At 56.9% G+C, this 25,110-nt stretch overlaps 1 protein-coding gene across 17 annotated transcripts in view; it reads right to left on the reverse strand.

Moving 5' to 3' along the window:
• MYO18A (myosin XVIIIA) overlaps positions 1-25,110 on the reverse strand; it is a 100,982-nt gene that overhangs the window by 56,941 nt on the left and 18,931 nt on the right. For 7 of the 17 annotated variants that reach the window (XM_053274618.1, XM_053274617.1, XM_053274610.1 and 4 more), the window contains exons 3-13: positions 12,061-12,129; positions 10,135-10,254; positions 7,702-7,789; positions 7,059-7,168; positions 6,767-6,943; positions 5,750-5,960; positions 4,945-5,087; positions 4,150-4,250; positions 3,096-3,159; positions 2,207-2,351; positions 1,246-1,257 (exon numbers count right to left, since the gene is read on the reverse strand). In XM_053274618.1, the coding sequence (XP_053130593.1) occupies positions 1,246-1,257; positions 2,207-2,351; positions 3,096-3,159; positions 4,150-4,250; positions 4,945-5,087; positions 5,750-5,960; positions 6,767-6,943; positions 7,059-7,168; positions 7,702-7,789; positions 10,135-10,254; positions 12,061-12,129 (1,240 nt within the window). Of the gene's footprint in view, positions 1-1,245; positions 1,258-2,206; positions 2,352-3,095; positions 3,160-4,149; positions 4,251-4,944; positions 5,088-5,749; positions 5,961-6,766; positions 6,944-7,058; positions 7,169-7,701; positions 7,790-10,134; positions 10,255-12,060; positions 12,130-13,261; positions 13,925-15,879; positions 15,936-18,221; positions 18,300-21,428; positions 21,532-25,110 lie in introns of those variants that run through there. The other 10 variants (XM_053274621.1, XM_053274620.1, XM_053274614.1 and 7 more) reach the window with 8 other exon arrangements.

Here is a 25,110-nt window from a genome sequence, read left to right on the forward strand (position 1 = left end):
CGTCGTGAATACGGGATAAAAGCCATCCCTTAAGGCACGGGCTCTCAAACCGGGTCCCCAAATATTGCCAGACTACAGCTCCCATCATCCACGGCTGCAACGGCTGAATGGCAGGCGATGATGGGAGCTGTAGTCCAACCACCACTAGGGCCCTGCTAACTGGGGGCCAAGAGGCACCTTTGTAATGTGGCGATGCTCTTTATTGAGCAGGGGGAGGGTAGCTGGCCCTCTCCACCCCCAGCACAGTGACTGTTGCTGATGTCGATCTTATGTTTCTTTTCAGAGTGTGAGCCTTTTGGGGACAGGGAGCCATCTTATTTATTTATTGTTTCTCTATGTAAACCGCTTTGGAAACCTTTGTTGAAAAGCGATATATAAATATTTGTGGTTGTAGGGACCCAAGTTTGTGAACCCCTGCTTTAATGCCAGGATGCTGCCATCCAGAAGAACATTTTGCATTCCGAAGAAATATCACTTTTCAGGAGGTGTGCCATCGCTTCAGCTGTCCATCCACCCTGGTGCCTACAGTCTGGGAGTCCAAGTGGGACGCACCCCCAGGCGGGTGGGCCCTCAAGCCCTCAGATTTTCACAAGAGATTCCAGATTCCCAGGAGCCAATTTAACCACAACAAACCTACGTTGATGTCCAGCGGCCCTGGACTACCCAGGACTGGGTGTTTCTCCCTGAACACATGAAGGGCGTCGCAGAAGATCAGGAGATCTTCAGCAATTAAAATTAGTAGGGGGGGGTGTCAGCTGTATACAACTGACCTTCCCAAGCAACCAAGCTCCAACACAGGGCAACAGCGGAGACTGCGGAGAACATGGGGGGCAGGGGGAGGCACAGCCCAAGAGGCCCAGGGCTACACGAAGCATCAACATCCAGAGCATCACTTTCGGACTGCCCGTCCCACCAGGACAAGTTGGAGGCAGTCGTCCCTGCAACAGGGATTCTCAGATGGTGTTGACTACAACTCCCAGGATCCCTAGCCAAAGGCTACTGCAGCTGGGGATCCTGGGAACTGTAGTTGTCAATGCCTGGGACTCCCTGCCACTGGGAACACTGGCTTGGCGGGGCTCTGGGACAACAAACTAAGAACGGGGACATGACAGGAGGAGGGCCAGGTGAACACACGCAGTGTGGAGTGGGGTGCACAAATAGGGGTGCAGAGGGGGAGAAGGCAGAGAAACGGAGGCAGAAGGGGTTTCGGCGGGGGGGGAGAGGAGAGGAGGAAGAGAGCTTTACCTTCATCGCCGTCTGCATTGCAAAGGGACAGCATGCATCATGCAAACAAAAAGAGGGCGTTAGAACAACACAGCTGTGGGACAGAAAAAGCTTCCTGCACATACATTGAATGGGACAGAGACGTGCCCCCACCCCAACACACACAGACAAAAACCTACATGCTCAAAGTTGGGGGCAGGCAGCAGTGGCGGGGGAGAGCTGAGCTATTTGCCAAAGCATCCCAATCCTTTATGGGCCAGGAGAACGTTTCAGGGCACCGCCTGGGGCTTGAATACAAGGGAGGGGAGAGGGATCCACAGCCTGCTCGAGACCAGGCCGGGAAGGACGTGGCCTTTGTTGGGGCTCCTTTTCAGACCTTGCCGCCAGCAGAGGGGAGCCCAGGGTAGGGCTCTCCCTGCAACCGGGATGCCCAAAGGTTGCCGACCACTCCCATCACCCCCATGGCAGCTGGGGGTGATGGGAGTTGTAGTCAACAACGTCCGGGAATCCCCGTTACAGGGAGCACTGGAGAGGGTCTCCCGAGGAAGAACCGCCCCTGAGCAGCACCATGGAAGAAGACTGTGCCAGACACCACAGCCCTCAAGCGCATCCCTTCCAGAGTGTGCCACGTTTCCTCCAACCCAGAAAAGTACGTAGCCTAGGCTGGCCTGCCCTCTTCTGGCCCATGTTGGGTAAGACTGTAGGCTCAGGGTGAAAGTGGATGCAACGTCCTTTAAGCCACGGGGCTTTTTAAAAAAAGTATCAAGGCAGCCAATAAGTGGATCAATCTACACCCAGTGCCTCAAAAATGGACTAGAGAAAAGGGAAAACGCAGCCCACCAGAAGGACGGGGGCATCCCCGCTCCCGAACCGCAGCCTGCAACCCTTCCTCCCAGCGGCCCAAGGCCAGCCTCAGCCCAGGAAGCGACTCCGGGCTCCTCGGGGCCCCCAAGCAGAGCTCCGGGTCGCCTCGGCTCCTCACCTTTGGTGGCTCCTGCGGCCCCCAAGTGACAGACGGCCCCCAAGACGAGCCAGAGCGCCTTCTGCTCCTCGCTGGAAATGCCCATCACTTTCAGGGCTGCCTGGAGCTTGCTGAACTGCTGGGCCGCCTTCTGCTTCTCCTCCGGCTGCAGCCAAGGGGAAATCAAATGAAGGAGACGGCCAACTGGCCCGCGTGAAGACACAGCCGGCCTTTTTATCGCTGCCCCATAAACGCCATCTGCGACAGGCCAGGAGAGCAATCCCGCTCCCGGCTTGCCTGGCACGAGGGCGGATCCGTGGCCCTGCGAAAAGCCCCCGCCGCGACAGGCAGCACGGCGGAGGGCGCCAACAGGCCTCTGGTCCGCTTTGAAATTAAAAATCAGCTGAGAAGCTCAAGTCTTAGAGCGGAGGGAGACCCCTTTTCCTAGCGACGCATCTACACAGACTGGCAGCCGCTCCCCTGTTGCTCCCCCTCCAAATGCAAACCAAGGCAACCCCTGCTTAGCAAAGGGGCCATTCATGCTCGCTCCAGCAAGACGCTCTCTCCACCCTGAGGGTCTGACTCAGTGCAAGGCAGGTTCCGGTGATGCTTCTGAATGCCAAACGCTGGCCGGCCAATGGGGAAGAACCCTTGCCCTGCTATGGGCTCCCCAGAGGCGTCTGGTGGGCTGCTGTGAGGGGGGAAAGGATGCTGGAGCAGAGCAGCTTTTTGTCTGTCCCAGCAGGGTAAGGCGACGATGTCAGGACCGGATAGGCTGAAGCAGACTCCCCGCCCACCGCCTGTCCCCCTAGCTGTTGTGCTCCAGGTATGCTGACTTTGGCCAATACAGACAGACCCCCAGCAAGGCAAGAACCGCCCCCGCCCCACCTCCAACCTCCTCCAACGTTACCTTGGACAGAGGCACAATCCCAAAGACGTTGTTTTCCGCCAAGTGGTTGAAGTGGAGTTCCGTCCTGGGGTGCAGAAGAGGAGAGGAGTCAGGGAGCACCAGAGGCAACGGACCCTCTCAGAAAGGCCCGGTTCGCTGTCCTGTCCTGCCCTGCCCTGCCCTCCGCCTTCCCCTCGGGCCAGACCGGAGCCTGTGCTCCTCAAGAGGGAGAGTCTCCTAAGCTGCTGGGAAAGACACCACCGCTAGACAGGCACCTCTCCGGGATGCTGCCGTCGTTTCCTGCACTGAGCAAGCGGCTGGACCAGAGGGCCTCAAGTTCTTCCTCCTCTCTCCCTACTACTACTTATATATTGCTTTTCAACCAAAGTTTCCAAAGCGGCTTACACAGAAAAACACGCACATACATTAAGACCGTTTCCTGCCCCCCAAGAGCTCACAAACACTGGGGCCAGGGAGCATCCCATGAAACTGACAGCCAGGAAGCCAAGGGAGTTCAAGCAGCACAGGATGCATCTGTGGAACGCTCTGCCATAGGATGCGGTGATGGCCACCAGCTTGGATGGCTCTGAGCAGGGCTTAGACAAATTCCTGGAAGATGGTCTATCAGTGGTTACTAGCCTCGATGGCTAGTTTCATGTTCAGAGGCAGGATGCCTCCAAGAACCAGTTGCAGGGGAGCAACAGCAGGAGAGGGGGCAGGCCTTCATCTTTTGCCTGTGGCCTTTCCAGAGGCATCTGGTGGGCCACTGTGGGGGAAAGGATGCTGGGCTAGATGGGCCTCCTTGGGCCTGGTCCAGCAGGGCTGTTCTTCTGTTCTTAAGGTCCACCTCTATGATCATAGGCATCCCAAACAGACCCAGGGGCTAAAACGAAGCCCTGGACGGGAACTTGCAAGGCCCAGGAGATGTTCAGCCAGGGGCACAAGTTGCAATGTGGGGAATGGACAGAAAGACACCCCCTCCCTTCCCCACTGCATCCCCCGTAAGCCCTTGCACCCTCAGTCCAAAGCAGCACATGCGCACATATCCCTCGGGCTGAAAGCACCGCCCCCTTACCGGAGAGCGTTGTCTGGACAGGCCAGCAGGTAGTAGAACACGTTGAAAGCAGCCTCGTTCGCAGGACGCTTAGCAACCCGCAGTTTCTCCAGCAGCATCGTCTGAGGGACACCAAGAGGGATGTGAGGCTGGTGGACGTCCTCCTTGACCCAAGACCCGTCCACAGCAGCCCAGCTGGCCTTAGGAACCTAGGGAGCTGCCTTCCACTGAGTCTGGACCTTGGGTCCTCTAGCTCAGGAATGTCAACACTGACTGGCAGTAGCTCTCCAAGGTTGCGGGCAAGAGTCGTTCGCAGCCCTAGTCAGTCCAAACCTTAGACAATCTAGCTTAGTATTTCCTGCTCCGATTATCAGTGGCTGTCCAGAGTTTCAGACAAGGGTATTTTCAGGTGCTAGTGAGTCAGACCCTTGCTCCACCTAGCTCAGGATGGTCTAACACTGACTGGCAGCAGCTCTCCCAGGTTGCAGGCAGGCGTCTCTCCCAGCCCTACCTGGAGATGCTGCCCAGGATTAAACGTGGGACCATCTGCCCCATCCCCTTGCCCTGCTGTTCTCCAAAATCACATGGCCAGCTGTGAGGGCTGAGATCCAGCAGGATTGAACCCTGTATTCTCAACTGCTGTGGTGGCATTGCAGGAACACCACAATGGCTGCCTCCCCGCAACGTAAACTTCAACAAGCCTGTTAGCCAGGGAGCAGCAAGTTCAAGGAAATCGCCACCGCTTGCCCACACAGAGAGGTGACAAGATATACAGAAACACAGGATGACCCCTCCACACTGGCACCCGCGACTCACCTGTATGGAGGCAGAGGCCACCTGGCCCGCCTGGTCGAAGTCCAGAGAGATGATCTGGGAGAAGCGGGTGGCGTTGCCATTCAAGCTGGTGCTGCTGTTGCCAAAGGCCTCCAGGATGGTGTGGAGCGCCTGCCATTTCTCCACTGCACAAGCGAGGAGAAGCGTGCAGTGACAGGCTGAGTGGTGCGCACACACGTGTGAATCAGCTCCCCCTCCCTCCTCCCAGTCCGGTGTGCAGAAGGCTGCTGAACACTCCTATTGCTGTCTCCGCGCACACAACCCCTCCCACTGAACTAGGCAAAGCTCACCACTCCAAGGGAGGGGCGTCAGCGTGCAAAAAAGTGAATATTGCTATGGCCCTGGTGCCCCCGAAGAAGGGGAAAGACACATAGTCAGATACAAACGCGACCATCGGGACGGAAGGGAAAGAGGCAGAGGCAGAGGCAGAGAGAGAGAGAGAGCGCTTCCACAGTGTATAGTAGGCAGCAAGCCGACGAGCAATGAGGACAGTAGTTCTCCAAGAAAGAGTGCGTGGTGGGGAGTGATTGCAGCCGCTTCAAGGTGTATAGGGGTTGGGGCAGAGACCAGAATCATGGGCACGTCTATTCAAGACCAGCTTGCCTCTTCTGCTGCTGAACTTGGCTTGGCAGAGAGATTCACCCAGGCGTCCCCTCCACCCTTTGGAGACACTGCCTTCCCTCTATTGCCACACACACACACACACCCCGCAACCCAGGCTCCCTCCCTGCTTTGCCTCCAGCCGCCTCCCGCCAGGGCCCAGAGCCGAATCCGGCCACTCGCTCACCTGAGAAGACCTTCCCGGAGCTGCCGGCCACGGTGGCCAGGTACTGGACCAGGTGCTGGCAGTTGGTGGTCTTGCCGCTGCTGCTGCTGCCCAGCAAGACAATGGACTGGTCCTGGCGGCTCATCAGCATGTTCCGGTAGGCGGCCTGGGCCACGGCGTAGATGTGGGGGGACGTGTCCTCCTTCCGGCAGCCCTTGAACATGTGCATCACCTGCAGGAAGCAGCCGGGGCGTCAGGCCAGCAGAAGTGAGGGGGCTCGGAGGGCAGGGGTGAAGGACAAGCCAAGGAGCGCCAAGCAAGAACGGCTTCCAGAAGGAGGCCCCTGCGAGGCGGCCTATTCAGCCAGGAGGTGGCTAAGAGATTCGGCGGGCTTCGGCCTGGAGCCCTTGGTTGAGCGACTCCACGCAGCCGCAGGGTCATTTTGCCGTGTTTTGTTTTGTTTCTTTGAGCACAACTTTGGCTCTGCAACGGTTTTTGAACAATAACTCCCATTATCCCCAGCAATAGCAGCCAATAGCCCGGGATTATAGTCTTAACATCTGCAGGAGGGCCAGAGTTGGGCAGGTCTGGATGTATGAACAGAAATAAATCCATTGTTTTGTAATTTTGTCTACTGCGATGGCGTTTTCCGTTTTGTCTTCTTTGAGTCACCAATAAAAAGGTGGCCTGTATCAGGTGTTCCCAACTGTGAGTCCCCCAGATGCTGTGGGACTACAACTCCCATCATCCCCAGCCACAATGGCCCCTAGGGATGAAGGGAACTGTAGCCCAGCAACTTCCACAGACTCAAGGTCGGGAACGCCTGGCTTAAAAATATGAAGACAAAGTGGTACCATGCAAAGGGAGGACCTCTTCTATAGACAAGGCGAAAGCCCCCGGGGGTCCACCCCGAGAAGCAAAGGCCCCTGGGCCATTCCTCTGAAGCCTGCCACCCTGGCCATCAGGAAGGGGAAGAGCTGAGCCCTCCTCCCTGCAGCCATCCAGAGTGCCGTGGCTGAGGGTCTCCTCCACACTCACCTTCTCCGAGTACATGGATGGGGAGCTGAGGGGGTTGACGACGACCATGCTGGGCCCGGCGTACGTGTGGATGAGGTTCCCCCCGTAGCGCTGGCGCAGGGTGTGCAGGACGCCAGATTCGTTGAGGTAGACGAGGCTGGCCAGGTCCTCCGTGCGGTCACATGACGGGGGGTTGGCCTGGCACCCAGAGAGAGGGAGAGAGGCGGTGAGCTTGGGCAGAACCGGGGGCCAGCCAGAAGGATGGCCATAAGCCACTGCAGGTGGGAAGCGTCTGGCCCAACCGGGCTCTTACCTTCTCCACGTCATCTTCGTCAACCTCCAGCACAGCCCCATCGTAGTCCAGCTTCACCTTGACCTTCCCCTCAGGGAGGAGGCCGGCGGCATCTGTCTTCAACTGGCTTGCTGAGGGGCAGGGATACAGGACAATCACATTAGTTGCAGGAGAGAAACACACACAGAGACACACACACACACACCCCTCTCTGTCAGGCAAACCCACCCTGGAATCTCAAGAGTTGAAGCGATGGTGCCACCAAACGGCCCAGTCAAGCACCAACACTTTGCCCGAGACACCCGCCACCACAACATCCAGTGGCAATGAATTCCAGAGGTTAAGCGTTCTTTTCCTCATCCGTGAATATTCTCCCCTCCTGCAGATGCCTGCCAGTCTCGTGGGACAAACACCTTCCGTTCTGAGAGCTCTTTCCTTGTCAATCCCTCTCTCTACAGGATTCATCATGTAATCCTGCCGCCCCTCCCTCCCATTGCTGAGCAGTAATGGGCATGGGGAGGTAAGTCATGACATGGATAAGAAAAGGGCCCAAGACGACAAACTCTCCAGACTGGGATCTGGATGGCCAGACCTCTGCAAGGACCCCAGATCACGGAAGAAGAGGCCCACTGCCCCAAGCACGCACCCGGACGCACACACTCACCTAAGGAGAAGCCATCTTTGTGGACCAGCCACACTTTGTCAGTCTCATACCAGGCCTCTTCCGCTGCAATCTGTTCCTCCGTCTTGGCCTGCCGGGTCCGTTGAGGGGGTGGGGTGGGGAGAAAAGACAGACAGGTCACTACACAGTGCCTGGTATTAACTAGGGATGTGCACGGACAGGAGGTGGGTGGGGGAGCGACCTTTAAGGAGCAGGGAAGGTGCCCATATCCCTGCCCTGCCACTCTGCCCCCCCCCACTGGCATTGTCAACAAAAATGCTGGTGTGGGGCTGCAAGGAGGTAAGCAGCAGCCCCACGCCAACATTTTTGGGGACAGTGCAGGGGGGGGGAGCAACAGGGCCGGGATGGGCACCTTCCCTGCTCCTTAAAGGTAACCTCACTGCCACCATCCCGGCCCGAACGCCGGACTTCCGAACCGGTCCAAGTGCTCCAGAATAGGAGCGCCGAACTGGTTCGTGCTCAACCCTAGTATTAACAGCAGGGTGATGGATTCTGCCCGCCTCTCTGCCTTGCCAAAGGTCTCTCCCTGCCAAAATCCAGCTGCCTCTGCCCAGGGCAGAGCTGCTCACACCTCACTCTCTTGCCCAACACGGATTCCTCCCTCTCCTGCCCTCGCACAGCTGGGAGGGGGCCAGCCCCCATGCCCAGGTCAGCCAGCCACTCCACAGGAAGAGGGGCCAGCATGCCCCCAGCACAGGACAAGGAGAGCCACAGGGCATGCAACTCCTTCAGCTTCAACTCGCCAGGGCAGGCTAGAGGAGGTGTGAGCCAACTGGAGGATCTTCAGGGCTTGTGAACCTCAGCATCCTTGCCCCACAGTTCTCCATGCAGCAGTGAGCTGAAGGCCAGCTCCAAAGAGGATGGGCAGGGCCCTTCCAGTAACGAGCCCGGCTAAGTTACCCCAAGCAGGGAGCAGCTGAAGTGAGCCTTGGGTTCAGATCATGCTACCAGTCCCCGCAAAAGCTCAACGCTCGCTAGAGGAGGCAGTCCCACTCTTTCAACCTGGCTTGCTTTGCAGGACTGTTGAGAGTCAAACAAAAGAGAATGACATGGTGTGACCTGCCCAGAGTTCTTGGGAAAGGATGGGGAAGCTGCATAATTTGATCCAAGCTTGCTCCTCTCGATCCAGCGCCCCACTACCAAGCACCATCTAGGAACCTAGGAAGCTGCCCTATATGGAGTCAGACTACTGGTCCATTTAGCTTAGGATTATCTACACTGACTGGCAGCAGATGCTCTCCCATTGAGCTTACAGTCCCACCCCATAGGAAGCTTGTTGTCTACTGAATCAAACCACTGGTCCACCCAGCTCAGGATTGCCTACTCTGACTGGCAGCAGCTCTCCAGTGTTTCAGGCAGGGGTCTTTCCTGGCCCTACCTGGAGATGTTGCCAGGGATAGAACCTGGGACCGTCTGCCTGCAAAGCAGATGCTCTGCCACTGAACTATGTGCCCTTCTCCCAACCCACTTCACAAATGAACAAAATGCATACACCCCAGACTGCACACACACACACCCCAACACACAAGCGCTGTTTCCCGCTGCCCACCCCCACCCGCCCGGATGGCTGCAACCCGCAAACAATCGAGTCGCGAACGGAGTGGGCAAACCTGCCGCAGAGACACAGCAGAAGCCAACCCAAGCGCAGCTGCAGGCGTGTCCTCCGCCTGGCCCTGTGGAAGCCGACAGGAAGGGAAGCGAGGTGGCCATGTCAATCTCTCCGGACGCCTGCCTCTGGCCCAGAGGGAAGGCCCGGCAGCACGAGACCCCTTCCTCCTCAAGGGAGAAGCCCATCGTGAGGAAGCCCAGCGGAAAACTTGCTTCGGAGGGGGCCAGCGAAGCCCAGAAGGCCAAGACGCTGCCCTGCGGCTAGCCTGACGGGATCACCCCCCCTCCCCCTTTGCAGCAGCTCAGTCTCCATGCTGCCGCCAGTGGAGGGTCCAAAAGTTTGCATATGGATTAGGAAGGGCTGCTCCCCACTCACCTGACACAGGTGAGAAAGCAAGTGCCAGTTCTGCTGCCGGCCAGAAGGTGGCAGCAGAGCAGCATCCCAGCCACTTCCTTCCCTTACCTGTCCCCGCCTCTTGGAGGGCCCACCTGGCACACGCAGACCTGAGCCCCAATGGAGCTGATCTGCAGCATCAAGTCAGCTGCCCTGGGTCACCAGCTCCTTGGCTCATTTCGGCTTCTGCGTTCGTGGTCTGATTAAGGGATGGACTGGGGGTTGGAGCTGAAAATGGAATTTGGGGCTTTGGGGAGATAGAAGCCACACTCCTGCAAGGGCTTCAAAGCACAACCAGAGAGAGCCGTTCTCCCCCGCTGCTGCTGCTGCCCAAAATACGAACAAGCTGGAGCCCAGCGGGATGGCGAGGGAGGCCCACGACGGGCCAGGCGCAAGAGGGGAAGAAGCCTTACACTCCAGCACGAGGCGCGAGCACAGACATCCACCCAGAGGCAGGCAGGCGACGGAGGGAGTTCGGGCACGCTGGGGTACAGTACCTGGCTCAGGGCGGCTGTGGGGGTCGCAGGCTCCGGCTGAGGTGGCGAGGCGAGAGGGGAGAGAAGAGAGAGAGGTCAGCAGAGAGGGGGGACAGACGGCAGAGAGGAGCTCAGACACACACACACAGTGAGAAACCAGCAGCAGGAAGAGGGAAGCAGGCAGCACAATCCTCCCCGGCAGCTCAAGCGGTTCCTTCGGCCCTCCAGCTGTTGGTGGACTACAAACTCCATCATCCCCAGGCATCGTGGCTGATAGCCAGGGCTGATGGGAAAGCTGTGCAGCCTGCCCTGGTCTTGCCTTTTAAAAAAAGTTTTCAAATGGAAACTGCTTAGCCCTCCCCCTCTCGCCGTTTGTCAAGCCCAAGATTGCCCTCCCCAAACTGCTTTTTGATGGGGGGGGGATCTTTTCCTTCTGTGCGTGAAAAAGCAACCCGGGGAGGGCAATTTTCAGCTAAGAAGAGCGACAGCAGGCAAAGAGCCAGGCACGCCTCATCCACACGCCCTGCTTCTGCTTGGGGAAAGCCTGCCCCAGATTGGTTTGGGTTCAAGCAGGGGATCCAGACTCAGGCCCCCAGCAGTGCCCCCTGTCACAGGGGACCCCAGACGATGTTGTACTACAATGCCCAGCATCCCTAGCCACAATGGTATTCTGCCCCTGTGGCCGAGAATGACGGGGCCTGTCATTCAACAAGTTCTGGGGACCAAAGTCTGAGGACCCCTAAAGAACAAAGAGGCAGAAGGAAGAACCATGGGACTCTATAGCCCGACGTGCATCCAAGTGTTGATACATTCAGACATGTCCTTGTGCGGATATTATTGTGCCTGCATTCATTTAGAAATAGAATCTGGGTAAAAGATCGCTTCAAATGCAGGATACGGACAGAGAGCCGACTGCTGTACCTGCATTCAACATAACGTGCGAATCATCGTGCCTCTGCACAGATCTGTACCCGTGCACGCTCGTCATAGAAGTGTTCAGCATAATGTCTAGCTAGGGCTTGTGTAACAGCTAAATTGAGCCCAAGGCAGCAGCAAGAGCCAACAGGACACTGGGGCACCATCCAAGTCGTTCAGCCAGTTGAACACCAAGGGGTGACGTCAAGGAACGCCCCCCAATGAGGGAGGAAGAAAAGGCTGTTTTTGCACTGGACACAGAGTTCAAAGTTCCTTAGAGTTCACAGCAGGTCAAGAGAGATCTCGCAGTGGAGCGCTAGGGCAGGGTCTGAGAGACCGAGCGCTGAACCAGGAAGCTCAAATCTCACCTCCACCACAAACTGACTTTGTGGTCCAAGGCAAGTCACTCGTGACTCCGCCTCAACCTCAGCCGCCACCCCAGCAAGGGGAGGATAATTTCGGGCTACCTCAGATTACCCAGACAATTCCTGTGGAGCACTCGGAACACGCAAACACACCCGTGGGACGGGTTATTTGTACGGCTCAACTCCTGCTGGGGCAGGAGCATGCTAGTTTTGGAGCTACACCAAGCACTTTGTCAGACCCAACGGAGAAGGCCCTCGGTATTTTGAGCAGGAAGAAGCTACTCTGTGGGCAGAGGCAAGCCTCTGCATCTGCCACCAGCTTTGCTCTGCAAACAGCAGATACCTCAGAAGGATGCAAAGAGGAAGTGAATGCCTACGTATTCCTCCTCACCCAACAGCACTGAGACTCACTCATCTTGCAGCTCTTCCCGGTAAAGAGCAGCCACTTGATGAAAAACCTATCATGATAGACTCACACAAACATGCACACCTTCCAGGGACCTTCCACCAGCACAATTCCCCAACTGCACAGCACACAAGGCCTCTGCAGACAAAAGCAGGCCCTCCCAGCACCAAGACACACCTGCTGGATGGGTCTCTCTCCAGCTGGCGGGGAGGGCTTCTCTCCTGGCTTGGCTGGCTGGAGCTTCTCCTTGGAGGGAGCCAGGAGAACAGAGATGAGAACACCGGGTCACTCTGTGTTGGAGAAGCCCAAGAAAGGCCCGCCTGCACATGCACACGTGCAAACACACACACACACCCCCAATACACATCCTGTGTCCACAAGTCCCATGGAATGCAGTGCAGGTTTGGCTGAAGTCAGACGCAAGTTTGAAGCAACGCACAGCACTGACTGGCTAGCTCCACAAGTCATAACGAAGAACCACTCCCACCCAATCCCCAGAGCCATTCCGAGCCCGAAGAAATTTCCTTTTCAAAATTAAAATTAAAATGTAATTAATTTAATTAAGCAGGGCAAGGATTGAAAGGATAAACCCAGAAACTGCCCTGTGGCAATATTAAACATTAAGGAAAGCTGGGCAGTACCCCTGAAGCATGGGGAGGTGCCCCATTGGCTAGATTACACGCCTATCATACCAGTCGTGCACTGCAAGCTCTCTTAGGGCAAGTCTGTCTTCAGCTCTAGTTAATGGAGGATTTCATGCCACACTCTTGTTAGGCAGCATTTTCTGGCAACTTGGCCACTGTGTAAGGGCAACGCCACACCAGAACACAATGCTCGGGGTCCTGATGTGTAAGCTTCATACCCCCACCCACCACCCACAGAGTCCTCACAGAGTCCATTCCGCCACAAGACCGGGAATGGTGGGTGGGCAGAAGAGAGAAAGCCACATCCCCACCCCAGTGTCCACATTCTTAGGAATGGTTTAGTCCCGGTTCTCAGCCCACGGAACTTCTCCTCTCCTGCCTCATATCAGAAGAACCACAGGCCACCTGCAACCTCAGAGGCAGGAGGCCTCCGAATCTCAGTTGCAGCAGTTGAGCAACAGCAAGAGGAAGGGCATGCCCTCCCCTCTGGCCTGTGGGCTTCTCAGGGGCATCTGGTGGGCCACTGTGGGAAAGAGGACACTGGACTAGGGAGGCCTCCTTGGGCCTGATCCAGCTGGGCTGCTCTTAGGTTCTGTGCAAGCAGTGGACCACGGCAGGGGGCAAACTCAACACAAGCTCTGCAGTTTGAATCCACTGGGCACTCATTCCACCGCCACTCTGCACACGAGGATGCCGACCTGGCCCCCTGGCCCCATGCACCCGGGCGCCGATACCTTCTCCGCAGCACCCACTCTGGGCGCAGCCGGCTTGGCAGGCGACACTTGGGTCCCCTTGGGTTCCAGAGCCCCCTTCGCCTGCTTGGCTCTCTGCTCCGCGAGAGGCGGGGTCTTGGCCTTCTCGGGAGGCTTGGCAGCCTCCTCCTCCTTCTTCTCCAGCAGTCTGGAGCGGGGACGGTGCTCCTTGGTCTTGCCTCTGGACATCAGGCTCCTCAGCCCCACGGAGAGATCGGAGAGATCGTCCTTGGGGGCTGCCTCCTTGGGCTCCGCCTTCAGGGAGGAGGAGGGCGGCCTGGGGGGCGGGGACAGCACCCTTGGGGGCGGCTTCTCCTCCTTTTTGCCCGGCTCCGGGGACTTGATGTCTCTGGGCGGCTCCTTGGCGCCCCTGGAGTCGTCTCCCGGCAGCACCTTCCGCACCACTTTCCGCACCACCTTCACCACCCTTTTGCGCGAGGGGCCCTGGGAGTCGTCGCCGGCCGCCTCGGCCTGGGCCAACGTGCCGGCTCCTTTGGAGGTCTCCGGGCCGTTCATGGCTTGGGCAGCAGGGCAAGGATCCTGGAGGTCCCCGTTGAGCAGCGGCTCTGGGCTCGTCACTCTCCCGGAGCGCTTGGGGGGCTCCGGGCTCCGGGGCTCTTCCTGCCCTGTGCTCAGGGCATCCAACTGCGGTTACAGACACAGGAAGGTGTTACAAGGGGGCAGGCCCCAGCGAGAACGGAAGGCACAGCGCAAAGTGATGGCCACCAGCCAGGCACACTCCCTGGCCAAAAGGATTCTGGAACTTGGGTCCCCCAGAGGACGTGGGTCTACAACTCCCATCACCCATCCCATCCCATCACTCCAGCTAGCTGGAGAGCCAGACTCTGACTCGGCAGAAGGCAGCCTCCTCGGTCCCTTGGCAGATTCCCTCCCTCCCTCCCAACTCGGCTGCAATCTCTCTTTTGGAAAGGGTCCAGCTGCCAAGTGCAGCAGGAGCAGCCTCGCCTCCTGTTCAAGCAGCCTGCAGTGCAGCAGAGAGAGCCAGGCGCTGCCCTTCTGTGGGGCCGACTGAGGAGCAGCTGACTCCGAGAGGGACTCACCTGGGGGCCGGGAGCCACCCCGGGGCCCCGGGGCCCCCGCCGGGAGCAGAAGCCTGGCCGGAGAGAGACCAGCCGAGGCGGCCCCTCCGGATGCTCCCCAGCGGACGCCCTTCCCAGGAGGGATTTCCGCCTTGCAAGCCAGCGAGAGAGAGCCCCCGGCATCGGTTCGGGATTCTCCTGGACCGCCCCAACGTGCCTCAGGACGGCAGAGGCTCCCCGGGTGAGCTCCTGCCACCAAATGGGCATTCAGCAGCTCTCCCGTCCGGAGCCGCAAGAGCCTCCGGCAGGTCAGTGGCTGGTGCAGCCTGCCAGAGGACCACACGGGGGAGAGACGCTTCCAGCAGGGAGCTGGAGCCAGGACAGGCAGCAGGGATGTCTTGGCCAGCTCAGGACAACATCCAAGCAGAGCAGCAGCAGCAGCCTGCCAAGGCTCCCTCCTCTCCTGCCCCAGCCAGGGCTTGCCTGCAGGCGGGGCGGCTCGAGGGAGAGAGGGGGCATCGGCAAGGCGAGCCACCCCAGGACAGGCAGTGCTTCAGCAACACCAGGCTGGGGGGCTTTGCTCACGGCTGCCTCCCCAGCCACGCCTCCGTGGGAAGTGTGCCAGTCCGGGCGCTGAAGCCCAGTGACCTACAAGGGGAGGCCTGGGCCAGACTCCAGAAGAAGGGGGCACGAGAAGGGAGGCCTGCTAGATCACGGGCAGGACGCTGGGGAACGGGGTGGCGCCGATCTAGGTCTCCTGGCCCCATTTGGCAAGGCTGTTTCCAGCAGGCCTGCTCAACTTAGACCTCCCCCCACCCCCCCGCCGCCAGCTGCTTCTGGACTGCAACTCCCATAATCTCCAGCCACAGTGGCCAAAAGCCAGGGATTAGGGGAACCGTAGGCCAAGCGCTGCAGGAGCCTGGTTTAGAACCACAGGAGATTGGAAGCCTCCTTGGACTGCATCAGACCCTTGGTCCATTTAGCTCCATATTGCCTGCACTGGCAATACAGTGTTACAAGTGCTCTCCAAGATTTCGGACGGAGGGGGCTTCCCCAGCCCTACCAGGAGAGGCTGCCAGGGACTGGCTGGGACCGTCTGCAGGAAAAGCAGACGCTCATCCAATTTAGAGTCGAGCAGGACCCGAGAGGTCTTCTAGACCAACCCCTTCTTTAGGGCAGAAATTGCTCCCGCATCCCTGGCAGAGGGGCTCGACATCCGCTGCTTGAAAACCTGCCGCAGATGCTCTTCTTTTACAGGAAGTGTATGGAAATGATGTCCCTGTTTTGCATAATTCTGACTGTTTTGCCTAATTGGCTCAGCTAACGAGGAGAGCAGCTCTGAAGGGCACCCAAGCATTGCCCTCTTGCCGTCTCACTCGGCAGTTGCTCTAGAATCTCTCTTGCGTCTAGAAACGCAATCTTTTAAAAATAAAAAAGAGGAAGCTGAATTCTATTTAAACTGGAATCACAGAAGTGTCTGGGGCCCAGGGCACGAAACTTGTCCTGGCCTTGGGGTCAGCCCAAGTGAGAACACCATGCCCCAGTCCTTAAGACACTTACAGCCCCGTCCTCTTGCTCGGTTTTTTTCACAGCTAAAGGCTTGTCTTCATCCTTAACCTGAGGAAGCCAAAGGGAGAAGAGGTAATATTGCATTGGCAGGACGATGGGCCATTTCAACACACACACACACAGAGCCCGTGTTGTGCACACAAGAGACATTTCTGCTAGCACATTCCAAGCAGGACGCAGCTCCCGGGCCCCACCAGGAGCGGGGCCGTTCTCACAAGCACCGAGGGGTTGGGACGCCGGCTGCCTCAGGGGATGCCTCTAGCTCACAGAGCGTCCCGCTGCAAGGGTTGATAGTGTCCATCTCTACAGGATGTGCAGGAAGAGGACACGAGCTGGGATGACTGAAGCAAGAGCAATAAAAAGGGATCCTCACAAGGGAGCGAGGAAGAAAGGACCCATGGTTTTTTTGGGGGGGGGGAGCTGTGGGGCAATCAAACAACGTGAAGGTCCTGGGGGATCCTGCTCTCTCTTTCTTGCATTAGGCACCCAAGAGAGAGCCTACAGGTTATTTCAAAATCCAGATTGCTCTGTGCATTGGAGGGAGGAAAGCGTGCTTTTAATATCGACGGCTGAAAGAGTCTAGCATTCTTCAAACTAGAAACACAGGAACCTGCCTCATACCGAGTCAGACCCTTGGGTCCATCTAGCTTGGTACTGTCTGCACTGATCGGCACCGGCTTCTCCAAGGCTGCAGGCAGGAGTCCTTCGCAGCTCTGTCTGCAGGTGCCCAACAGTGGCAGCTTTAAGAGTTATACTGAACTCATCTTCGTCTTGGCCAGGAAAAAGGCACTGGCTGCTTTGCTCCACGTTTCTGGGATTTAATGCACGTCTAAGAGGCTGGAGAGTGTGGCAACAAAGGTAGCCCTGGGAATTTAGTCTCTTCTCTCTCTTTCTAAGCTCTCCCACCTCCATTGAGCAAGAAGCATCCGACCCAACAGCTAGGTGCCAGTAACAAGCAGGCCCAGCAAGGGGATGGCATAGAACAGCAGCCTTGGAAGAAAGAGAGTTTCTGAGAGGAGATTGCAGGCAGCTGCCGTGGGATGTGTTCCCACTGAGCAGGAGAGTCAGTGGGCCTCTCTGGGGCCAGGAGACGGCCCAAGGGCAGCTTGGCATTATTGCCCCAAACCTGGACCACAAAGAGTTCAGGAAAGACTCCACAGCAACCAGCGGCTCAGAAGAACATCTGCCCTGCAGCGTATGGGGAGACGTCGGGTCCAAACCCACTCAAGCCATGCAGGGGTGTAGGGGCATGATGCGGGAAGGATCCGGCCCAAAGACACACCCACAGTTCCTGTAAGCCTGGGTTGGGGGCCCTCTTCTTCCCTTCTAAGCAGGGCGGCCCTTTGATGAGGCGAGGTGAGGGATTAGCCTCAGGTGGCAGATTGTCAGGGTGGCAAGATATCCTTGACTGCTGACTCCAGAGCGGCTCTTCCAGACTGATCTGAGCCTCACCAGCTTTGCACAGAGCGCCTCGCCTCACACTCCCTGCAAAGCCTGCAAGATACAGAGGCTGCTGGAGACCTTCCCTCCTCCCTGCCCCACGTGCCGCATCCCAAGCTTGCAAGGTTGTGTTTGAAAGGGGGCTGGCCCCACCAGGGGCACGGGGCAAGGCAGTAGGTGGTGCCTCATCTCCGGTGCAACATTGCTGGGGCCACCTTGGCTTCCCAATGCAGCCTCCAGTCCAGATTCCCCAAGAAGCTCGACAGCAATGAATGGCCGAGAGCAGTGTTCCCTGTAACAAGGATTCCCCGATGCTGTTGACTACCACGCCCAGTGTCCCCAGCTGCAACGTCCCTTAGCTTCGGATGATGGGAGATGTAGTCAACAACATCTGCTGCAGGGAACGCTGGCGGAGACTATGTTGTTCTCACTGGGAACTCCCCATACAGTCCAACCCAGGCTTCCAGGAACAGCACCGAGGACCACCAGAAGACCACCCAATCGCCCTAATAAGTGATGGGGTTAGCCAACAAGTTATTTTGCAGGCAGGTTATTCCACACAGGTGCAGTGCAAAGGGCTTGGAGAAGGCCAGTCTGCTCAGACCCAGTGCTTGGGGCCTCTGGGAAGAGGGGATGGATTCCCCCTGTCAAGAACCTCTGCTCAGCACACAAGCCAGAAGAGGCCCAGGGCTGGCCACTGGCACTCCTGCCCATGGCCACGGCACCCCCAGATCTCCTGCGGCATGCCAGAGCCAGCTCTTTCCACTGAGAGGATGGGGGTGGGGGGGAATCCAGCCCCCTTCGACATGCTGTTGTGCCTCGTGTGCAAAATCACAAAGGTGCCCAGTTGGAAAGAGGAAAACACGACACAACCACAACAGCAAAGAGACTTCCCTTTTGCTCCCAGAACGCAAAACGCGAGGAAAAGGCCATGGCTGTAGCCGCGCGGAGCCGGACGCCTCCAACCCTGACTGGGAGGAAAAAGGGGAGAAAAAGTAAGACAGTAGCAGAGGTGGAGGGTCTGCAGGCCAGGGCCCCTGGACCCCAGACCCGCAGACACACACACAAGAAACCAAGGGGTTTGTTAATCCAGGGGTCCCAAAACATGGGTCCCCAGATTCCTCAGACTACAACTCCCATCATCCACCACCAGAATGGCTGAAGCAATGATGGGAGTTGTAGTCCAACAACACCTGGAGACCCAAGTTTGAGACTCCCCATGTTGATCAGTTTAAAAATCCTTTTTAAGTCCTCTAAAAATGCATTCCCAGTTAACTGGGCAACAGTTTTTTTAAAAAAGATTATTTTAATGTAAGTAATGGAAATTGCAGATGGCAGGCACAGGGGGAAATGCCTCCTCAAAGAGCTATTGAAAATATTTTTCATCCCCCCTTCAACTGATAAAAAGATTTTCAGCGCTGCTTACAATTAAAAAGCCATTAAGACGACAACTACTGCAACATTTAGAGGCACCCTCTAAAAACGGGGGCGGGGGGAGGGGGACAGTCCCCTTCAACATTACTTATGGAAACCTAATTGCTTAATCAATTAAAACCCGTTTGATTAATTGACTCCGGTTTCTTTAGTTGGGCACCACCGGGCCTCATCATTTACGACCTCAGCAGACCACCTAGATGGACTAGTGCAGATATCAGCAGATGCACCCGCCGGGAGAGCCGATCAGCAGCTGCATCGGAGGTTAGGGAGGGGGGATGGCTCCCCCCACCCAAAGCATCTGGCTAAACCCTGATGGGGCGCTTCTGGGACGTATCCTGCCAGAATGCAGAAGCCTCCCCAGCCGGGCAGCACAAAGCCAAGAGGAAGGTCCTACCATCCCTTGCTCTTGACTGATTAAAACGGCCCAGCAGGCTGTATGGCCTCTTAACAGGCGAAATGTGCCACGGAAGAATGGCTGGAAGAGGCCCCTCCTTGGGCCCACTCAGGGGGGGCGAGCCTTGGCTTCTCTCCAGCACTGGGGCGCCGCAGGGTAATGCCCCAATCCCCGTGCTAAAAGCCCATTTCATGGGTCCCCCTCCTGTATTGTGAGCAAGGCTTGAGGCTGCCTGACAGAGCTAATGGGCTTTGGCACAGCAAGAGGGCAACATCTCAGCTAACAAAAACCAACTTTGGTGCTACCAACGGCTTTCGGGCACAGAGCGGCAGTCACAAGAGGAAGCCGTTTCCTCTCTGGTGGAGAACGAGCAAGGAAGCGCCGAAGGAAGACTCCTGGGGTAACGGGGGCACCATCCTAGGGCCCGGGAAGTTCCTCAACTCTCACCAGGATGCACGCCTCTTTTTGCTCCTCCCTCCAGGCGGGCCCTGTCATAGGGACATAGGAAGCTGCCATATACCGGGTCAGACCCTTGGTCAGTCTTGTCAACCCAGACTGGCAGCGGCTTCTCCAAGGTTGCAGGCAGGAGTCTCTCTCAGCCTTTCTTGGAGATGCTGCCAAGGAGGGAATCCGGAGCCTTCTGCATTATTATTCCCTATCACATTATCACATTATTCCCTAAGGGGAATATCCTGCAGTGCTCACACATGGAGTCTCCCATTCAAATGCAAACCAGGGTGGGCTCTGCTTTGCAAAGGGGACAAGTCATGCTCACTACCACAAGACCAGCTTTCCTCCCATAGTCCTTAACTCAGCAGTTATTCAGAGGGGCTGACTCTATGTCAGGTGCCTGGCTAACCCCTCCGTCGCTTGCACAGTCCAGAAAGGGAGATTACGAGACCCCAGACACCAAGTCAGCCTCTGTTGACTCACCACAGCCACCTCTGGCAGTCAACCCCGGCCTCCGAGAGGCATAGGCAGGAAATCACACACACACACACACACAACCCGAAGGGGGTCCAGGATACCTTGCCTTTCTAATCCCCCCCAAGTTATTTTATGTTAGAAATTGGGCTGGGGGGTCATCTTTAATTCAAAGTCCTCTTCCTTTCAGGAAATAAGAGCATAACCTGTATTTAGCCTCTATTTTCCAAGGGACTTGTCTTAAAATTCAGAGCCGTCTTGTATTCGGGGTAAATACGGTATTGTCTGCTAGCTGTGAAGAGGGCCAGAGGGCTGAACCCCCACATCTGGGCCACTGAAAGCCTTCTCCGGCAGCCCCCCCCCCCCACCAACTTCTGATGTCTCACCAGGTCTGGTCCTGCCGTTTTCAAGTGTATCTCATCAGTCAAATGGGCTATGAAAAAACAGAACGTCTCTGCGGCTGCACTAAAGAGGCTTCTCACCTCTGCCTCTGCCTTCAAAAGGTGCTGTGCTGGGCACTAAAGAGATGATACTTTAACACACACAGCACTCATCTCCTCCAGTTTCAGACGTCATTATTCTTGGGAGGGCATGACTGAGTTTGATCATCAAGAGCAGGGCTGCGGGCCTGGGTCCCAGATCTTTGGGGCACCTAGCAATGCCCCAGGGTCCGTTCCTCATGTGCAGACATGGGAACATACTAGTCTTTCTCCAAGAGGAGGACCGTGAAGTGCCTGGCAGCCACACCCACACGGGGCCACAACGGTCCCATCCAGCTCCACACACAGCCTCGCCTTTCCCTCACAAGGAGCCAGCCCTGGGTCCCTTCAAGGCACGCCAGATCCCCCAGGGAAGCCCCCCGAGCAGTCCCTCCAAGCCTTTGCAAGAGACTAGCCCTCGAGAACCCTCTCTGGAGGATTTAGAAGTTATCAGCAAGTTGGGGTTAGCGTTTCCCGGGCCGATTAGCTCCCCCTCCTGCCAAAAACCACGCTCCCCACACAGCACGCAAGGCAGGGGAACTGGCCATGTGGGAGCCTGCCGTTGGGGGTCTGCCACACCCCCACATGCTATCCCTGCCGGGGATTTTGTGGAGGGGGGGGAACCCAAGCCACTGGCAGCCGCAAAATCAGTGACTGGGGAGCCACAGCCGAGCGGTCTCCAATGCCCTGCTCCAAAGAGACTATAAATAGGGCAGGGTAACAATGGTGGCCTGCCTCCTCCGGCTGCCCCACAGGTTACAGGAGCCAGAGAAGCCCCCAGACCAGCCATTCCTCCGCCTCTCCCCCCAACCGCCACCCCTCCGCCGGGAGACAGGGCACGTTACCTGGAGGGATTTCTACCTTACCAGAGGCCGGGGAGGCCAAAGCCCCAGGGAGCGGCGGAGAAAGCGGCCCACCGAGTGGGCACCCAGCAGGGCTTCCGTTGGAAAGAGAGTGGAGAGCGAAACGCGAGAGGTGCGCCAAATGTCACCTCCCTGCCTGGCGGCCAGAGGCAGAGGGACAGCTGAGCTGAGACAGGCGGCCTAAAAATAGCCGGGAATGTGAAGGCAGCGGCCGGCCGGGGGGGGGGGGGCGTTTCCAGCTGCCCCCTGGCCTCACAACGGCACAAGCAGGGCTTGTGCAACCACACGTGGGCAAGTCCACGGCTGGCGTGGCCGGTGGGGGAGTCTGGAGAAAGGAGAAGCAGCCTCTCATCACACACTGGGAGAGGAAGTGATGTGGGTGGCTGGCAGCTGAACCGTTAGCGCTCCCCCCGCCCCCCCCCCCCCGCCGCGCCGTGCTGCAGGAAACCAGGCCCAGAGTTCAGCACATCAGTATCCCAACCACAATACTGAGGCCCTGTATGCACGGCCGCGTAGCAGAGGTGGCGAGGAAAGGGCGCCTCCGGTCTTCCGGGCACGTGCACGGACTTCCAGAAGAGCACGCAACCTCCACCGGAAGCAGAGGAGACAGACCGGTCGCTGTCGCACACGCTGGCCGCGGACGCGTCCCTCGCTGCTTGGTTCGCGCACGCAAGGGGCCCCCTCCCAAATGAGACCCTGGGTTCCTTTTCCGTACTGCGCGGCCACTTCAAAGAAGACAGCACGCTCTCATTTCGTACACACACGTTTACCGTTCCGGTTTACGGTTCAGCTTGCACCGCATACAGCTTGTGATGGTGAGCCTTTGCTTTTCACTCAGCTGCCGAGTCACTGAAGGAGAGAGCCCTTTGCACCTGGATGAGTCACCACAAGGAGGATGGCAGGGTGCAAACAAAGTGCTATCTTCTCTGTCGGCAGCAGGGTGCAAAGTGCTGAGTCAGTAAAGAAGATGGCGCTTTGTTTGCACCCCGCTGAGTCAGCAAAGAGGACAGCATGTTCTTTGCGCCCCACTGACAGGAGAAGAGAGCGACATTCAGAGACAGGCCCATAAGAACATGACTCCTATCACTTACCTCTGGGCAACCCTTTTCAAGCCCGATCTGAGCTGTTGACGCGTCAAGGAAAGGGCTGGGGAAGAATCCACCAGAGATCTTTTAATTACAGGACTTTCAGGCTTCAAAACAGGAGGTCGGAGTAGGTGACCCCGCCAGCTCCCCACCAACTTAGAACTTTTATAGAACAGAAGATGCGGCTACAAAGACACACGACCAACGCACCGCTACTTCCATGGCAACCAGCACACAGCACCAGGAATAGGTCCAAAATCAAGGGCTTCCTCCCACTTGACTAGGGAGGGGGCGCGTTTCAAGAGGCAGGGCACGTGCAGAGAGGCTGGCCTCACGTATGGCATTCCCAAGGAGAACCATTAGGCCATGCTGCCAGAGAAGCCACTTATCCTGGAGGGGCGGAGAAGCATGGGGGCAGAAAGGTGAGACTTCCTTCTCCCCATTCTTTTGGGAGAGCCATATTTGCCGTATCTCTATAAACACAACCACAGCCAACATTTTCTTTGGTGTGACTTGGTGGGTGATGTTTTACCAACAAGCAACCGAGATCATGCAACAACTCAGGAGATCAAGCATCCAGCTAAAACCTGGGAGAGCTGCTGCCCATCAGTGCAGACAGTACTGAGCTAGATGGACCAAGAGTCTGACTTGGCAGGAGGCAGCTCTCTATGCAAGCTATGATTTGCCACAGTGCCCAACTCCTGGCAGCATAAGAGAGCAACAGAACAGTATGGATTCTGTTTTCTAAAAGGCACATTTGTGGAGGAGAGACTTGTCGAACGCTGTCACGATAGCTATGTGGAACCTCCATATACGTATGGAGACAGTGTATCTTGGTGTACCAGGTGCTGGCAGTTGTAAGAAAGAACTTGGCTGGCTGCTGGAGGCAGAGTTGGGCTGGATGGCCCTTGATCCAGCCCAGAAGGCGATTCTTGTGTTCTTAACTCAACCCCCGCTCTATTCATAGGAAGCTGCCTCATCATGGAGTCAGACCATTGGTCCATCTTCCCATTCAAATGTAATCCAGGGCAGACCCTGCTTAGCAAAGGGGACATTTTGTGCTTGCTACCATGTTTCCCAGACTATGGGAAACACTTATATTGTGCAGCAGGCATCATCTCATACTGCACGGGAGGAGGCAATGGTCAACCCCCTCCTGTATTCTACCAAAGAAAAACCACAGGGCTCTGTGGTCACCAGGAGTCGACACTGACTTGACGGCACACTTTACCTCAACCACAAGACCACATTCACTCGCTCTGGTCTCTGGGACAATGCTTCAGTGAGCTGCCCCACATCACCCACGTGGGTCTCCAAAAGGCCTGCAGAATGTCACATTTCTCTTGGCAAGGAGTGCCTCACTCCTACGGGCTGACAGAGTGTGCTATAAATAGGCACAGGATGGAGGGAGGCCAGCAGGGCCGAGGGGCTGCTGGTGGGCAGGGGTGGGAAGGAAAGCGAGACATTTAGGGGCTGAGCCAACATCACAGGCCTGGGGCCGCCTCCCCCCCCGCCCCAGCCTGGCTTCCGCATCCAGAAAAGAGGCGCTGCTCAGCACCCCAACTCTTACGACACTCCCCACCCCAACACACACAACACAGAGTGCCTTGACCATTTCAGCCGCTACGCTCACCGAGTAAGACTATGAAGAAGCGGCTGTAAGTGGAGAGTGAGGCCCTTCCAGAACACAGTGCTCCGCCAGATTTCATTCATTCCTTCGTCTTTACACGCATGTCCCACTCTTCCTCCAAGGAGCCCATCTCGGGTCCGGTTTCCAGGAGCTTTTTCCACACCCAGCTTTTAGCTCGCATCTTCTCAGGAACGGAGCGGGAGCGTTCACATAGTGGCCTGATTTACCCCAAAGTCCCTGCGAGCTATTGGGGAGCACTTCTCACACGATTCAGGTTTTTCATCATACATTCGAGTGTAGCTGGATTTACATCAGGTAAAGCCTGCAGTCTGAATATGCTCCTAGGAATGCTGCGAGAGTGGGGCAGAGTGGGGCGATATGATGAATGGAGAGCTAAAGAGATCATCTAACTCTTACTGAGAGTTTCCAAACCACAACGATTTGCTTTATGCTGGTGCCACCTACCGGACAGAAAAGGGAGCTGAGAAAGCAGACAGACCCAGGCTTGACGGAGAGAAGGTAAGAGGGGAGATGCTATATCCCACTCGGAAGGGGAGAGCTGAGAGCCCTCTTCAAATATCTGAAGGGCTGTCCCATAGGGAGTGGGAGCAGTGGACTCATCCTCTGAGAACTAGGACCAATGGGCTGAAAGGAAGATAAAGCAGATTCAGACTGGGCGCTAGGAAGAACTTCCTGAGAACTGTTAGACAGTGGAACAGCCTGCCTCATGCATTGGTGGGCTCTCCTTTGCTGGAGGTCTTCATCAAAGGCTGGACAGGCGTCAGGGACGAGAAGACCTCCAAGATTCCTCCCAGCTCTGATTGGACCAAGGACCACAAGATCATCATCATCCAATTCTTTCGTGGATGGCCAAAAGAGACCACAAAGAGAAAGTGGGGGGGAGAGAGAGAACACACTAGAGCAACACAGCTTTGGGGGATTCAAAGAAGCGAGAACAGCTTCAGGGAAC

This window comes from Hemicordylus capensis, chromosome 12, assembly GCF_027244095.1.
Source record: "Hemicordylus capensis ecotype Gifberg chromosome 12, rHemCap1.1.pri, whole genome shotgun sequence".
In the NCBI taxonomy this organism is placed as follows: Eukaryota; Metazoa; Chordata; class Lepidosauria; order Squamata; family Cordylidae; genus Hemicordylus; species Hemicordylus capensis.